General features: G+C 34.2%; 1 protein-coding gene across 1 annotated transcript in view; it reads right to left on the reverse strand.

Moving 5' to 3' along the window:
* Nucleotides 1–18,463, reverse strand: part of LOC114326926 (protein sidekick) — a 1,222,968-nt gene that overhangs the window by 110,012 nt on the left and 1,094,493 nt on the right. Inside the window, exons 6-7 of the mRNA XM_050652287.1 lie at nucleotides 17,669–17,823; nucleotides 15,122–15,249 (exon numbers count right to left, since the gene is read on the reverse strand). Coding sequence (XP_050508244.1) covers nucleotides 15,122–15,249; nucleotides 17,669–17,823 — 283 coding nt within the window. The remainder of the gene's footprint in view (nucleotides 1–15,121; nucleotides 15,250–17,668; nucleotides 17,824–18,463) is intronic.

An 18,463-nucleotide genomic window follows, 5' to 3' on the forward strand; every position in this document is an offset into this window, starting at 1 on the left:
TTCCATATAAATATGATATATCTATAGACAGATTTACTGAACCGGTATATAAAATATTTTTTTGTTTTCCAATTATTTAAAACACCCACAAATAATGTAGCGGAAAATTGTCGAGATTTCAATTTCAAATTATAAACGTTTTTATGGCGTAAAGTTTTTGATGTTTTATGTATTGGATATTTAAAATGTATCAACGAGTCAAAAATTAATTTTTGCGGTTTGTTGAAAATTATCTATTCTTTTTTACGTTGTTGTTTCGATGTAAAAAGGGGAAACATACAGTACATTAGGTATCATTGGTAATGGTTTTAAATTAGAGTGATATAGATATACACTCAGATGCAAAAAAAACGCAACGGAGAAAATTTTGGTCAAATTCGAAGTATTTCAGTTATCAGTTATGCTTCAGTAATCGAAGGGTGGTTTTTTATCCTAACTTTGAAACATCCTGTGGAATAATTCCGTTAGCGGATTTTCGTAAAACCTTGTTTTTAGGTTGCAACCATGTCTTCTAAGTATTATGTTTTTTGTTTCATGTGAAAATATGGATTGGTTCATTTTTAGGAGCGAAATGACTTTGCCACTCACAATGTACAACTTTTCCTATTATTACCATTATCTTTTGTATTAATTTGTAATACGACGATGTGGGCTTTGGTGACTGATATCTAAGAAATGTCATATCGACATCCCAGAAGCACTGTATTTAAATAATGAGTAAAAGCAACGACATGATCTTGTTTTTAATAAACAATGATAACAATAACAAAACATAAAAAAAAACAACTTCAATGTAACTTCACCTAAGTATGCAAATAACAAAGAAAAACTACTAAAAAAATAACGTAATATGTACTTTGTATTGCCTCCCCTAGCCTCTATAACTGCCTGTATACGTCGGCTCATGCTGTCTATGAGGTTGCGAATATCATCTTGCTGGATGTTTTGCCATTCCTCTTCTAGAGTCAAGCGAAGTTCGTTAATTGAGCTGGTGAGACTTCGCGACCTCTAATATTTTTACCAAGCATGTCCCAAACGTGCTCTATTGGGTTCAGATCTGGCGAACACGCTGGCTTCATTTTATTAATACCAACTTCCTCTAAATATTGCGTGGCACACATTGCAGAGTGGGCAATTCTACGTGATTCGCTAAAATTTCCTCAATATGCCGTTGTGCAGTCAACGAACCCCTTAATAAATACCAATTCAGTTGACTCGTATAAAACGATCATCTAAAGCGGTAGTTTTGCGCTTCCTGCCACTTCCCGCTTTACGCTTGTTTGTTCCAGTTCGTATAAAACGTTCCACTGCCCTTTGGATGGTAGAGCGATGAGTGTGTAGTACCCTAGCCATATATTCATAGTTTCGCCCATCTTCAACTAGAGCAACGGCTGTCGCACAATCTTCGACACTAAGAATCATGATCAATCATAAGTAAACAAAATGTAAGTGTCAATATGACTTAATGATGACAGTCACCAAAGCCAACTAGTCGTATTACAAAATAACTCCAAAATAATCATAATTAAAAAAGTCCTAAGTTGTGGGTATCAAATTCATTTGGCTCTAAAAAATGAACCAAGGCATATTTTGACATAAAACAAAAAACACAATGCTTAGGAGACATGGTTGCAACTGAAAAATACGGTTTTAGGAAAATTTGCAAACGGAATTATTCCACAGGATGTTTCAAAGTTAGGATAAAAAACCACGTTTTAATTAACCATGTACAATACGCCGCCGCCTACGAAAAGTATAACTCCGAAAAATGCTGTTAAGAGTAGAACTTTCAATGAACGCCGCGAAAAATATTATTTTCGATTATATGATTGTGAAAATTATAATCGTTAATAAAGTGTTAGCGAAAAAATTTATTTTTTGAGGAGTATCGACAAAAAACATCATTTCTGTCTGTGGGTCCACGAAAATAGGGAACTTGCACTAAAAAATTTTTTTGCATAAAATTGTTAATTTATGTTTTAAAATGTTATATTCAAAATATTACGTCTTAACAATGAATAGTGTACGTACACCATCTAATCAAAGTTCCCCGCCTAAAATTTCCATTTTAAACAACTTCAAAAGCGAGACCTGATGGGGTCTGACGTCACAGGCCACTCGTATCGTTTGCCCGTTCGGGGTGGGCTATTGGATTTAATGCAGTTTGCCCATAGATAAATAATATAGTTGAAATATCTTACTCTGTGGCAAAAATGATTTTTTTCTGTGACAGGCAAAATATTAACATTTTATCTCTGTTGACATATGTATCAAAAAGTTCTTTTTCATGAAATTACTTTTGTCGTTTCTTGTGTTGAAGAACAAAGAAGAAACAAGTAACTTAAAAATAAACAAAACTTTTAGTAATAAAAGTAAGAGTAACTAAAAATTATTGGTGCTACTATAGTATGCGGTCTACAGTCAGGTCTCTACTATAGCTTGCGGTCTACCGAGGGATGCGGTGTAAGTCTAAGCTGAGATGATAAAGATATTAACTTGTGAAATTACAATAATAATTCTTCTTATTTATGCGTATTATTAATTTTGTAAAGAAGGATTTTGTTGGCTATGTACACGTTCTATCGGTACGTCTGCTAATCACCATAATCTTTTCTCAGAAGGCTTTGAACACAATAATGAAAGGCTCCAGTAGGTACTAATAAACATTACAATAAAATATAATCTTTACTATAATGCAAATTACACCGTAATCTTTTCCAGGATATACGAAATCCTTCGATTAGAGGTAGGTAGATCAAACCCACGAGGTAAACCGTATACTGTAATATAATGGGACCAAACTATTGTTATAAACGGTTTAAACATGCTTATTAATAACTCTTACTTATTTGCCTTGACACCTCGCATTTCTCCAATAGAATAGCTTTCACTACTTTTTATAAAAGTTGCCACGATGAAGACATCAACGGTAGGTAAGTTAGTCAGATTGACCTTTTGAAAAACCCTCGTCCGTCATATTATGCGTTTTAAACTCTTTACAAAGTAGCACTCAACTTTATCAATTTCAGTTAAAAACTAAGCTGATTGGGGAACTACTTATTACAATATATAAGATGAACATAAATAATACCTAGGAATTTTCCATTAAAGACGATTAAAATGTAATATACCCGTGATACCTACCCTAATCGCGTTGTTTCCGACTAGCTAGCCCTGTTGACCGTGGCCCGTGACGTCGAACCAATAGAAGGACGTTCCAGAGCCTCCTAAGATATTTGAATTTTATAGCATTTTCAAAACGTCGCAATTAGCGTACGGGTTAAAAATATTTGTTTTTTTTTCGCATGCAAGCGTTTTAAGATCATGTTACCTTATGTTTTTTAAGATCATTTTAATATTTAAAAATTTATGCAAGTTCCCTATTATAATTAGTAAAAAGTTCTCAAAAATAATTGTTATCGTCGACAGAAGCAGAAACAGAAAAGGAAATAATTGTTTTCGTCGGCATCTATTATGAACTAAATCTTTTCATTATAAATATTTTGGGAGTTATAATCTTCGCGGACACGCATATAAAAAAAATTGTAATCGCCAATACTTATCAAAGAGTTATTATTTTCACTGGAAATGTATTAGGAATCACATTAATCATAGGTACAAGCGAATAAGTCAAATATAAAAATTTGTCAAAAAACTGACTATACCAAATTAAAATTTATAAATTTATACACAGTGTGCTAAAAAAATAATCAAAATGGGGCTAAAAATAAAAAATTTAAATACTTTGAATTTGACCAAAATTTTCTCCGTTGCGTTTTTTTGCATCTGGGTGTAGTTAAAATAAAAAAATGAATGATCAAATGCTATTTTTGGTGTTACTTGGCACCGAAGACTCTGAAGACTCACACAATCAATCGCCTAGAGGCGTTTGAGATATGGTTGCATAGAAGAATGCTCCGAATACCCTGGACAGCGATGCAGGCCAATGAAGGTGTGTTAAATACAGCAAATGCCTTCCTGAGTAACTATTAAAATAAGAACAATTTCATACCTAGGGAATATTCTTAGAGGAGACTGGTCTCTTCTTCTTCTTCTAATATCAGGCGAGACTCATTAGTATCTGGCACTTGGCCATAAGCCCTTTGTACCATACCATGTTTTTCCCTTAAACTCTAATAAGTTCTGTGGCCTCAACGGAGGTCAACAGTTTTCTTATTGGTAGTTTTAGGATCTCTCCTGGTTCAAACCTCACTTGATCAGTGAATTCCTGCCCAGTGCAGCACACTGCAATGGCATAGTATGTGTATGGCAGTCTCTTCTTCCATTTCGTAGTTTCTGCACCATGGTTTATTCACCTTACCTAGTGTACAGGATTTATATTAGCATCCAAAAAATAAGAGTAATCCATATCGATTTAATTTTTAAAGTCTCAAACAAATATTATTTACATGTACTGTTTACATTACGTAAATGGGTGACATTGCTTCTTAATGTAGGCCACTCGTTTTGAAAACAACGGAGTCAGTAATTATGTTACTATTAGGAATTCATGGTCACATTCAAGTATGAAATCATAACAAACAATTGGGATTTATTTATAAATACGTAGAAAGTAAAGGAAGAGATTATTCATTAGTACCAAGATACTAGCTTGTATAGGTGGTTTCTTAAACGACAATGTCCAGTCACCTTTTCAGTGACCGTTTTGATCTCTCGTTTATTGAGGTTCATCAAACTGTTCGAGAGTTTTTTATCAATATTCTTAATTATTTTTTAGTCTGGATTTGCCCTTGAGTGGCTCTCCATTTCTTTTGATGATTGCTTATTTACCATTTCTGAACTTCGTTTTTCGTAGCATCTTTAGTGATTCCACAGAAAGGTTCTGGGCCTTCAAAAGTTTCTTTCGAGCCTTGTTTTTCCAACATATCTGCTCATTCGTTTTCATGCACCCCTTCATGACCCGGCACCCACATTAAAGACACTTTATTGTCTTTTGCCAGGTTGTTGAGGAAATCATTGCAGTTTCTCACCAGTTTTGATTTCGTTAGTAGGTTCTCTACTGCCACAATAGCCGCTTGTCTAGCTGTGTAAATGTTAATTATCTTAGCTTTAGTGTCTTCATCAATGATTTCATTCCAATTCCATCAAAGCAAAAACTTCAGCCTGGAACACAGTTGCATGTTGACCTAGACTGTAAGATTTATTATAGTTACATGTTTGCTCAAAGACTCCTGATCCAGTTCCATATTAAGTCCCATTAATATTTGGGACTTTTTGTTCTCTAGATGGTATAATTGTGTTAATCTTCTCAGTGAAGATTAGTTCTGGCTCCTCTTCACATAGTCACCATATCTAAAGGAGAGACTGGTACAAAATCCTTTAGTTGATCATGAAAAAGGAAAATCGAGGGCCACACAGAAATTAAAATGGCGAATGTAATAGCTCGACTTTTTTAAAGTACTAAAAAACTTTCGACTTAAATGTTTTTACTTATCAGTACAGATTTTATATACCCGTAATAGAGTAGATAACGCCCTTTGGTTATATTATAGAAAGATATTAAATATCGATAACCCTAGAGAGTTTTGTGGTCGAATACATTTCTAGATGACCGGGGCTAATATACGAGATGATAAAGTTTTATAAGGATGGGAAGCTAGCACGGTCTGTACATCGATAAATAATATGTAATAACCCTTTAGGCTTTAATTTCCGGCTGTTACAAATATTTAGTATTAATCCTACGGGTACAGTCAATACGGACAAAATTAGAATTATTTCATTTTATTGTTCAGGATATTGGAAAACAACCTCGGGCATATATAGTCTAGGAGCAAAGAAGGCTTTGAGGTCTATGAGATTTTATAACTGATTTTTATGTATTTAACTATTTATTATTACGCACAATTTAATTTTATCTGACTCATTCATATTTACAATTTAGACATATACCATACATTTTAAAGTACATACATGACTTTGACATGTTATTGCCAAATCTATGAGTTGCGTTCCTGGGACGACTTTATTGAAAGATAGTTCATCCGATTACCTGAAATCAATTTTCCCTTGAGAATATCCGTCAGAAAAATCATAGCATGTGATTTGTTTTTACAAAGATAACCACATATAGACAATGACGACAACAAAATTCTCGTGTTAATGATCCCATAGTACGAGGATAAACCCAGGAAAAACCTCATGATACTATCCCGACATGGTAAGTATTTGGCCTTACATTTAGATTACTCTCAAAATTAACACCAAACTGATTTTATATGTATGTTATTTTAAAATATAAATGGTGTATCCTCGATATGTTATTGCCTTAATAATCGTGGTATTTTTTTTTTCATTTGGTTTCATTTCACATCCTACTGCATTCTGCCTAGGAATTTGTGACATAATTGATTTCATTTAACGTAATTAGAGATGCTTCTTTGATTTTTCTCCTTTTACCATCTGCTTCTTTCAGGATTACATTTAAATCTTTTCACTGAACTCTATGTTCATTGTCCTATGCATGCGTGTTTACATATTTGAGATGTATCAAATTCTCTATTTTTAATATATGATTAATGTTCACTTGTCCTAACATTTACTTGTTTTTAAGTTTCACCTAAATACTTCGCAGTCACACGGTATTTTATAAATGCAATGCTTTGTTCTATCTTATGAATTGTTAGGTTTAGAAATAAAATTTCTTATTTGAGTTAGTTTTATTCCATATGGAATTTTTATTTTATTTTTATATTGGTCTTTACTCCTTTGAGTAACTAGGTCCATTTTCCGTTGGAATTTTTTTTAAAGTAAAAACCGGTTATTAGGTTTTTACGGTGATTAGGTTAGGTATTAGTTTGGATCCCAATCATTATTATTCTCAAGTAATTATTCCAAACAAAACCATAATTCAAATTTTATTTTATTTTATAAAATACAGAAGCAAACTGAAAGTGCAATCTCACATCAGCCAGAAACAATTATTAAGTTTTATTATAATATTTCCTTGAAAAGGTATTTGTAATCATAATATTTACATAAGAAGTGATCTGGTTGAATTAGAAGCAAACATCATCTATTTTTCACACTTAACTCTTGACATTGAAAGTGGGTGAATGACTTTTTCTGATTACCAAAAATAATGCTCTGACTATGAATATCGAATTACTGATTACGAATACGAATCTCCACGAATTTCCACTACGTTTTCAAAACGATACACTCATACAGAAAGTATTAAATGAGTTAAAATGTATTATTACCTATTCTACAAATATACAAACGAGTTAAAAGTAATACATGTTCTTTCGATAGTACTAATTTTGATCATATTATTATCGAGTCGAATGGAGTATCGCAAACTAAAGTGTATTATAAATGTAACTTTGTAACCTATTGGATTAAAAAAACCGAGAACCGGTTTTTCCAAAAACCGGTTTTTTGGTCGGTTATAACCGCCAGGTTAAACCGTAAGCCAAAAAAACCGGTGTTTTGTCAAAAACCGCCATCCCTATACTATAGTCCTCATTAACATGATACTAAATTTTTTGATCTCATACCACTGAAAAATCGTTATGAATAAATTCGATTGTTTTTTTACACCTAAATTGTATTCTCCTCTATTTTTTTTCCTTCGTTTTTCTCCTTTTGACTATTTCTGTCCAATTCTATCTCTCATACGCGTGTTGTTTTGCTTCGGAGAGTAAGTAATTAGTAAGTTGCTAAATTGTATACCTACTTTAAACTTGTACCTACAACTTTATCAAAGTTGATAAAATTTTTAATTTTTCAAAACACATTTTAAAGCTTATAAACATCACTTTAAAATGAGGTGTTTTAAATCTTTTTACGTTAAGCAAAGCAAAGTTATAAGCAAAAATGTCTGATACAGCCGATCATTTGTTATTTTTTTGATTTGAAAAAAGGGTAGGTTTATATTTATTACATGCATCGAAGAAAAACGTTTAATTTGGTATGGCCATGTAAGAAAAGCAGATCGTACAAGGTGGATATCAAAGATTTCAGATTGGAGCCCAATAGGAAAGAGAAGAAGATGTAGACCCCAAAGATCACGGAGGGATGAAGTGGACGAGGCCATGGAAAAACGAGACGTTAGAGATGGAAAATGGCAGAACAGAAAGGACTGGAAACGTTGGCTGAAATCGCTGAAAGCAGTACGGCAGCGACAGCTGTAAAAATCCTTGTATAGATAGATAGATAGATAGATAGATAGATAGATATATATTTATTAGCTTATTAGTTATATAAGCATTTAAACAGTAAAATTGTTAATTCTTGCCCAAAAATTCGGATTATCATGTTGAAGATTCGGATTCAGCGTGTTTAAATATTATATAGGGTGTCCCAAAAGTAGTGGAACGGTCGAATATTTCGCGAACTAAGCATCGGATCAAAAAACTGAAAAGTATTTGTTCAATCATTTTTAAAAATCTATCCAATGACACCAAACACCAATCCCCACTACACCCCCTGGAGGTGGGGTGGGCATAGGCGTAACCAGGATGATCCTAAGGGGGGGGTTACAACTACCTGAAAGGGGGGGGTTACAACTACTGGAAGGTCTCTGAGGGCTATGGTGTTAAGCGTAGAGAGCTCAAAGTACATCCCAATGGGGGGGGTTACAACCCCCAAAACCCTCCCCTGGTTACGCCTATGGGGGTGGGGGGTAACTTTAAAATCTCAATTGGAAACTCCCAGTTTTTCTTGCAAATTTGGATTCGTTACGTAAATGTAGGCAACTTTTATTCAAGAAATTTTTCGAACTGTGGATAGATGGCGCTATAATTGGGAAAAACGATTTATCCTGATACTATAGATAAATTATAGAAACGGTCTAATATCTCACGAAATACACTTCCAAATGAGAAACCAAAAAACAGATTTTTAATCTTTTTCGAGAACCTATCGAATAACACCAAACATGGCCCTCCAACCCACCCCCTGGAGGTGGGGTGGGGGGTAACTTTAAAATCTTAAATAGCAACCCCCACTTTTTATTGCAGATTCGGTTTTGCCATAAAAAATTAAGCAACACTTATTCGAAACATTTTTTAAAATTTCTGATAGATGGCGCTAATAAATCGTATTTTTCCAATTAAAGCGCCATCTATTAACAATTCTAAAAAATGTTTGGAATAAATGTTGCTTAATTTTTCGTGACGGATTCGAATCTGTAATAAAAAGTGGGGGTTGCTGTTTAAGATTTTAAAGTTATTCACCACCCCACCCCCAGGGGGTGGGTTGGAGGGTCACGTTTGGTGTTATTCAAAAGGTTTTCGAAAAAGATTAAAAGCCTGTTTTTTAGTTTCTTATTTGGAAGTGTATTTCGTGAGATATTAGACCGTTTCTATAATTTACCTATGGTAACTGGATACATCGTTTTTCCCAATTATAGCGCCATCTATCCACAGTTCGAAAAAATGTCTTGAACAAAAGTTGCTTACTTTTACGTAACGAATTAAAATCTGCAAGAAAAACTGGGGGTTTCCATTTAAGATTTTAAAGTTACCCCCCACCCCACCTTCAGGGGGTATAGTGGGGGTTGGTGTTTGGTGTCATTCGATAGATTTTTGAAAATCATTGAAAACGTATTTTTCAGTTTTTCGATCCGATGTTTAGTTCGCGAAATATTCGACCACTCCACTACTTTTGGGACACCTTGTGTAAAAATCAGCTGTGAAATCTCCTAAACCACAATTGGCCACGAAACCCATCTTTGCTCCTAGACTAATACGACTATTTAATCAAAAATTAATTTCGGCCATAATTTGTCGATCGACTTAATGTTTAAAATAAAATCTTTCGTTCGAATATGCCTAATATTCAGTGGCGTACTGAGCATGTTTCCGCAGATTCCGCGGAACCAGGGCCCGCGCCCCGCATGGGCCCGCTCTAAAGCGCTTTTTGCTTCTTTTGTTTCTAATTTGATGGGGACATTTTGAACTACACAAGTACACACTAAGAAATGTAACGGCTTAATATATTATAATTATTGTGTAGGTACTTATTAGTCTAGGCGCCAGAGGGGTCACCGTGTCGTATTCAATTCTGATGGACAAACTTAACGTTTTCTTATGGATTTTTGGCTGCTGATTACGAATTTCGAGGGGGGATTTCGATCCGAGTGGTCAAAAAATTGTTATAAACAATTTAATTGTTTATAAATTGTTTATAAAGCTCTGGCTCATAAACTAAAAGAGATGAAAAAAAATGTTTCAAATAAAATTTGTTCCTTAATAAAAAACCAAGAAAAAACCGTTTACTAAACTTAAATCTAACAATTATAACTCAAGATATTGTAAAATTAGTGCACAATGCAAATTGCAAATTGCAAAATAAGTATTTTTCGAAGCTGTATCGATCGTAACTCGGCTTCTGCGCATGCAAATGAGTCTTAGAAGGTGTCGCTTTAAAGCTTAATTAACAGGCTTCCAAACAAAGTTTGTTAAATTACTTGATATTCATTTGTTTTAAAGTTATACCCGTTTGAAATTACAATTTTTTTTAAAAAATTGTACATTCATTTGTTTATAAGGGTTTCAAGCAAATTTGAGCTATAAACATTTATACTTTAATGAACAATAATGATAGAAAAACTCAAAAGGAACAATTTGAGGTTATGAAAATGTTCATAAGTTTATTTTTGGCCAAGATGTCGATATTTTAATGGGCGCGCGCTATAAGGCGCAAGATCGGCTCACCGCGTAAAGGTTCACGCGCTAACTTCTCGATGCAAATTATAATTTCTATGTATACATACGTTATCTTCATTTTTCATTTTTGAAGATCCTAATAAAATTTTATCATATAATTCTTATAATTAAATCATCATACTGTACCTCGTAACACCTTTTATTCTATTTACTTTGTCTTCTATTTTTTGCACTAAATGAGAAAAAAACATTAAAAACTAATATTTCAGAAGTATAACTAAAAAGTAAGTTGATATTATTTATTAGTACTATTTTTACAAACATTTTTTTCATGCATCTGCAAATCTGCATAGGGGATACAGGGAATATCAGCTTTTTTACATCTGCATAAGTTCTTAGCCAAATTTTAACAGTTACATGGTGGTACAAGTCTGTTCTTGTAGGCAGTAAAACTAAAACTTTTTGAGGCTTCAGAGTCTAATTATCTATATGATATCCATATAAAGTGGATCTAGTCCTTTTGCAGCATCATCAAGGCCCGTCAATTGTGTGTATGCCGCCACATCATAAATTCTCGTTTTATATGCAATGATGATGCTGCAAAAGAACTCGATCCATTTTTATATGGATATCACATATTGGCTCATTTGCTTGCGTAGAAGCCGAGTTACGATCGATAAAGCGTCGAAGAATACATACTTACTTGACTGTGAGCCAATCTTGCGCATCATAGCGCGCCATTAAAATATCGACATCTTAGCCAAAAATAAACTTACGAACATTTTCGTAAGCTCAAATTGTTCCATTTGAGTTGTTTTATCATTATTGTTAATTAAAGTATAAATATTTATAGCTCAAGCTTGCTTGAAACCTTTATAAACAAATTAATGTACAATTTTTTTGAGAAAATTATAATTTCAAACGGGTATAACTTTAAAACAAATGAAGATCAGATAATTTAACAAACTTTGTTTGGAAGCTTCTTAATTAAACTTTAAAAGGACACCTTATAGGGCTCATTTGCATGCGCAGAAGCCGAGTTACGATCGATAAAGCTTCGAAAAATACTTATTTTGCAATTTGAAATTTGCATTGTGCACTAATTTTACTATATTTTGAGTTCTAATTGTCGGATTTAAGTTTAGTAAACGGTTTTTTCTTCGTCTTTTATTAAGGAACAAATTTTATTTGAAACATTTTTTTCTATTTCTTTTAGTTTATGAGCCAGATCATTATAAACAATTTATAAACAATTAACTTGTTCATAACAATTTTTTGACCACTCGGATCGAAATCCCCCCTCGAAATTCGTAATCAGTAGCCAAAAATCCATAAGAAACCGTTGAGTTTGTATATCAGAATTGAAAATGACACGGTGACCTCTATTTGGCGCCTAGACTATATTAATAAAAACGAAGAACAACTATTCATCAAAAAATTTGAAATCAAAATTTATTAAGAAACACAGGGAACGCTTTTGTAAGACTCCTTGCTCGTATTACCTGCTTGCAGAAGTCCTTGTTAAAGACTAACCGCCGGTGCCTGCCTACACGTGCCAACTCAAACACTTGTATTTTTTTATATAAGCACGATCCATGAATAAGTTAAATTACAAGATTGCAGAAATTCGGAAACTGAGATATTCAATGCAAGTTTTATACGGTGGGTCATAAAATAATCCCAATACAATAGACTAGATACTCGATACTCGTGTTATACAATGTGAGTATTTATTGAGAGGGTGGGCCCGCATCCCAACTGGAACCAGGGCCTGCTGATCTATCGGTACGCCACTGCATATTTTAAATAAATTATTCATCGTCGTCATGAAAGTTTGGTAGGTATAGTTATTTTTTCGTTTTTCTCATTCGCCATTAATCACTCTACTCTATAGATAAGTTTTGCTTTGATCTTACGTTCCTTAAGAAAAAATTAACCGAACAGATCTCTCCGGGATTTTTCTACATAAAACAGGAAAATAATTAAGACGGACATTTTTACATCCGACAAAGCTTGAAAAGGATTAAAAACTTCACTGTTTATATAATAAAGAGCTTTTAGAATGTTTCAGGTTTTCAGCTAAAGGTATAGCTGGTTTCAAATACAGTGGCAGTTCCACGGAATATGCCATCTCATAGACAATACAAACAGCTCTGCCCTGGGGTTGCAATATTAAATAAGGTGAGAAGAATATTTATTCTATATGTCTTTATATAAGCAATTTTGCTTGTTCCTTGGCGTATTGTTGCCTGTATGGAAGATCACACTACAGTAGTGCAGTGTGTAAAGAGTGTAGTGTTTGGAGACTCGAGAGCCCGATACTCCGCAAGCCCTGAGGAAGACACCATAGAGTATGAGACAACGAGTAATTTCAAATTAATAATATCCAGATAGAAAGGGTCTCTCTCTCTTGTCGTTTCCCCATTACTGAGGATCGTGACTTCTTCCAATATTCCTAACAATGTTTCTCCATTGGTCTCTATCTTCAGCTGCTCTAAGAGCTTCGCAGAATGAGTTTCCAGCTGAATGCTTTATTTGATCAGACCATCTTGTTGGTGATCGTCCTCTTGATCTTCTCCCCGGAACGTTTATAGAAACAATTAATTTCTCCAAATGGTCGTCACCTCTGCGAACCACGTGACCAAATAATTGCAGAATTCGTTGCAGATTTTATTGTGGACAGCCTTTTTTAATCTCGAGTTGGTTTAGAATCAAAACGTTTGTCCTATGAGCTGTCCAAGGTATGTGCAGCATTCTTCTCCAGCACCACATCTTAAAGGCATAAAATTTTTGGCGCTCGCGTGCGCGAAGAGTCCAAGTCTCTGCCGCGAATAGAAATATTGAGAATACAAGGGTATTCACCAGTCTCATCTTGATATTTTGAGAGATAGATCTGTCTTTCCAAACTTTAGTTAAGCGACTCATCGCATTTTTTGCCATACCAACACGTCTCCGAACTTCTGCTTCAAAGTTACCAACGTTAGTTATACTAGACCCGAGATAGATAAAGGTGTTTACTATCTGGTATCCCTGTAACATGTTAGTCAGTTGAATAGTGTCGAATCTGTCGACCACCACTATTTTTGTCTTAGCTTTATTGATTTTCATACCAACTTTATTACTCAACTTGCTTTCGTACTCAACTCTTCGCCGGAGATCAAACATTTCTTGCTCATTTGCTGCATAAGTGTAGTGTCATCAGCAAATCTTAAATTGGAGATTTTCCTACCAGCTACTGTTACTCCACTGGCCCATCCTTCTAAAACCATCCTCACGACATGTTCATCATAAATGTTAAATAAGGTGACAACACGTATCCTTGTCTAATACCTCTCTCGGTCTTGAATTGGTTTGAGAACTTCTGATTTAATCGTACTGTCGCTATATTGGACTGGTACATATTTTTAATAAGTGACCATTTCTATTAAAATTGACCATAGATTTATCCAGCTTACACAATAAAATGCCTTTTGGTAGTTAACGAAGCATATAATCATCGTTATTTGAAATTCTCTAGACTTTTCAATGAGTTGTCTCAGGTTCAGGATCTGTTCTCTTGTACCATTACCCTTTACAAACCCCGCTTGTTCCTGAGGTATTTGGTAATGTAGATAGGCTTTTAATCTGTTTTTGATGATATGCAACAAGATTTTACTAGCATGTGTTATTAGTGACAGTGTGCGGTAGTTTTCACATCTGGTAGTAGTTCCTTTTTTGTGTAGCGGGATAAATTGAGGTACACCAATCAGATGGGTATTTACGGCCAGAAAATACGTATTTCGGGCTTTTGTTCTTAATGTATCTGTGGCGACGCGCTTCAATTACTATTTTGATAATTTTAATTTTCAATTTTTAATAACTTTTACAAAATGAAATATTACGTCCCATTTAAAATTCACATTCTTTCGGCTCATAATATCTATACGAAACCAGATGTTAATGACCTGTTCAGTTTATGTATGGGATACAAAAATTCCACATTTAATAAATTACCTTATCAGACCTTATGTCAATAAATCACTTTTTAAGTGCATTCGAAGACGGTTATTAAAACCACATAATGACAAACTGATGTTTGTAGTTCATTAGAGTCACAGCAGGCACCCTGTGCGGTTACACCCTCGCTAGAATAACAAACCCTCTTTCGAGACATTTTCACGTTCTTTTTACCGATTAAAATAAATATATTATTGACAGACAGTTTGTTGTTTTTACATTTATTTTAATTTCATTTAATCGTTTCCGTGGACAATAAGATCACACACGCAACTCAACACCACGGAACATATCAAATTTTTTAAAAATACATAAAAGCGTAATGAATACAATTTAATTATTAAAGTAAAGCCTATTTGCAATATATGCTTCATATTAAACGAAATTTACTACAAAAATTTTTTGATGAAATAAAGAATTTTTGATTGCCATTGAAAAAGGAGATTTTTAAACGTACTATCTTATAAAATATTAACAATAAAATAACTTACTTTTAACTTTGAGCCAGCTCGACAAAGAGCTCTCCCCCGCTTCGTTTCTGGCAAAACATTGGTACATTCCGTTGTCGCTGATCAAGAGTTTCTTGATCAATAACGAATTGTCTTCCTGTACTTCATATCTGTAATAAATTAATTGATTTTAAAACAAATAGTCTGTGTGTCTAAGTACTTATATAAAAATTCAATCCAAAGAGGACTTCCACAGGGTTGTCGTAGTTTACTATCGCGATGTCTGCTGACGTAAATTTATAGTTGTCTGATCGAGAACTCCCATTTAGTTGAAAAAATATAGAAAAATGTTCTTATTTTCGTAGAGTCCCCCCGGGCTGGCATTTTTATGTGTCATTCTTTTTAGTAATAAATTATTATATTGAGGAACTGAAAAGATTTTAATGGTTTAACAGGTTGTAGCGTACCCTATATTCATTATTTTGTGAATAGGTAACAATTATTAATTTATTTTACGTTCAGAATTTTCTTTTATTTTGTTTTAATAACAAGTCTATGGGAGATTTCCAAATATGGAAATAGTTTAGCTGGTTAAATACTGGCTCAAAATTCAATGGAAGATTATACGGATGGGATGTATACAAACTCCCAAACACGGTGTGTCTGGAATATAACTGCGTATACATTTATTCGAAACAAATCTCTAATTTATAACAATATCACGACCCCACCTATTCCCCGCCGATACTAATTTAGATATAATATAGAGAGGTAGGCATATGTCTTCCTGTTTATTCCGGTAGGAAGTGCTATCTACTATTCCATTATTATTACGTGCTAAATTCAAAATTCATGTCATCAAGATACAACTAATCTCGCAGAGAACAGTCCCTTACCGAAACCGTTTTCACTCTAGGGCCAACGACGATCTAGCGGTGTTCTCTTCTCTTCTCTTCGAATTTATTTTCACCAAGTAGTAAAGTTGTCATGCTTTGTTTTACAACTTTCCAATATGCTATTAGGTAAATTTAATACCAGTGGCGGATCTTTGCTAGATTATTTGAATGAATATTTTCCTCGCGCGGAAGAAAAATGTCACACCTAACAACAACTTTTTCAGAAAAGACAAAAATATATAGGCTTGGATCCCGCATAACAAAAAAAAGTTTATTAATAGCAAGCTGACAATTTGTCAATAGCTTAATGGTGTCTAGTCGGACATACTTATGATGTATGGGAACACTGGAACAAGGAAATTATTAATTGTGGAACGGGTTACAGGTTTCGAACGTTAGACTACGAAAACGTCCCATGTATTTTGTCGGACAGAACTTCCAATTGAATTGTTACCCTTTGATTAAACTCTCATGCAAAAATCAGACTGCTATTTATCACCAACATAATTCCTGTCATTTGGCATCTTCTACGTGTCGGACTTATTAAAATGCCCAACATATTTTTCCAAACAACCTGCTAGTTTTCACAATCACAATCATAAACTTGTCAGGATTAGAAGTTCTACAATTAAAATCACGTTCCACAATTAAAACTTACCCTGTTCCAGTGTTTCCATACATCAAAAGTTTGTCCGACTAGACACCCTTAAGCTATTAACAAATTTTCGGCTTGCTATTAATAAACTTTTTTTGGTACGCGGGATCCAGTCCTAATATTTTTAGATCTTAATTTATAAGTTTCAAATGGTAACTGCTAAAATTTATAAATTAAAAACGAAGAATATGGTGAATATTTGTATTTGTGTAAGAAGCAAATCCAAAAAAACTATGATGTCTGATTTAACAAAGAAAAAAGATAAAGTTATGAGTTATGTCACTTTTCTTTTAAAATATTGGACACTTTTTTTTAAACATTAACGAAAAAAACCTAGGCCACTCCTCGAATAACAGGGGTTTTCGTGATAAATTAGAAGTTTTTCTAGAATAAAAATATTCATTTTACCGCCAAATGAATAATGACACTTCTGCCATCTTACGAAGTGGAAATCCATAGATTTACATCAATGTAAATTTTTCCAATTTCTATTCCCATTAGGTCCATTACTGTGGGGTTGTTGTAGCTCTTTCATTAAAGGCACAGGCTGCTATCCAGGAGGCTATCTCTACTACAAAATTAAATTTTTGGAGCCGTTTTCTAAAATAAATACTTCTGCTTACCTTGTAAATGACCACCAGATCCAGGAATTTTTTTCGATTTTCAAAACAACTTTCAATAAATTTCCAAAATATAAAACACGTGCTCCTTTATAAGTTTTAGAAATAAACTGTCGAGTTGCATATGCACAGGTGAGGCGTCGGGCGCCGTGTTGTATACAAACGAGTTTTAGCTCGGGTAGGTACCGTTATAAATACAGCTATAACTTCGTTTCTATTTAGAATTTCTTCATAAAATTTTAGGATAGTATGTATGTGGTATTACAGAATGTTTTTACGTAAAAGACAAAAATCGATTTTTCGAAAATTTAGACTGTAAAAGACCCCTTAATACAAATTCTAAGCACAAGCTGTCCAAATGATTATTTAGCACATTTCGATCTTCGAATTAGCGAAGCATCGAAGCAAAATAGCTTACCTTTTGTCACTTAGGTCAAGTTCTTCAGAATTTCTGTACCAAGTGACGTTCGGCTTGGGAATCCCCAAAACGTCACACGGCAAACTGAGCGACGATGCATATTCACCCAGTGTTTCCGGCTTGGCAACATTCAGAAATCTCGGTTTCTCTAGCACCTGAAAAATAAAGATTACGTTAAAATACTTACTGAAATAGGCACAAGACTGGTTATTCTCTCTGGGAAACTACAAACGCTGAACACACCAACCAAAAATATTAAAATCAAAAGATGCCATTAATCAGATGTTTGTCATTGTGCAATGAGTTTGTAAAATCACAGAAAATCTCCCTCTCGTTTGACTTTTCGCCGACCAATCGCCCGAAACTTTTATACAACTCAAAAGTTACAACGCTTGCGCCACAAACTTTGCTCTTTTATTCCTCTTACTCTATATATTCTTCTTCGATCAATGTGTGCTTCCAGTCATGACTTACGGCGCCGAAACATTATCTTTAACCCAGGCGACAGCAACCAAACTTCGAGTGGCCCAAAGAAGAATGGAACGGTCACTACTTGGACTGACTCTCAGAGACAGGGTTAGAAACGAGGAAATCAGAAGAAGGACAGACGTCACAGATGTCATAGAGCGAGTAGCATGGCTGAAGTGGAATTGGGCGGGCCATATAGCCAGAACGAAGGACGGGAATTGGACCCAAAAAATTACAGTGGGGAGACTACGAGCAGACAGAAAAAGTAGAGGTAGACCACCTACACGATGGACAGACGACGTCATAAGGATTGCTGGGAATTGGTTG

Source organism: Diabrotica virgifera, chromosome 5 (genome assembly GCF_917563875.1).
Source record: "Diabrotica virgifera virgifera chromosome 5, PGI_DIABVI_V3a".
NCBI classification, from domain to species: domain Eukaryota; kingdom Metazoa; phylum Arthropoda; class Insecta; order Coleoptera; family Chrysomelidae; genus Diabrotica; species Diabrotica virgifera.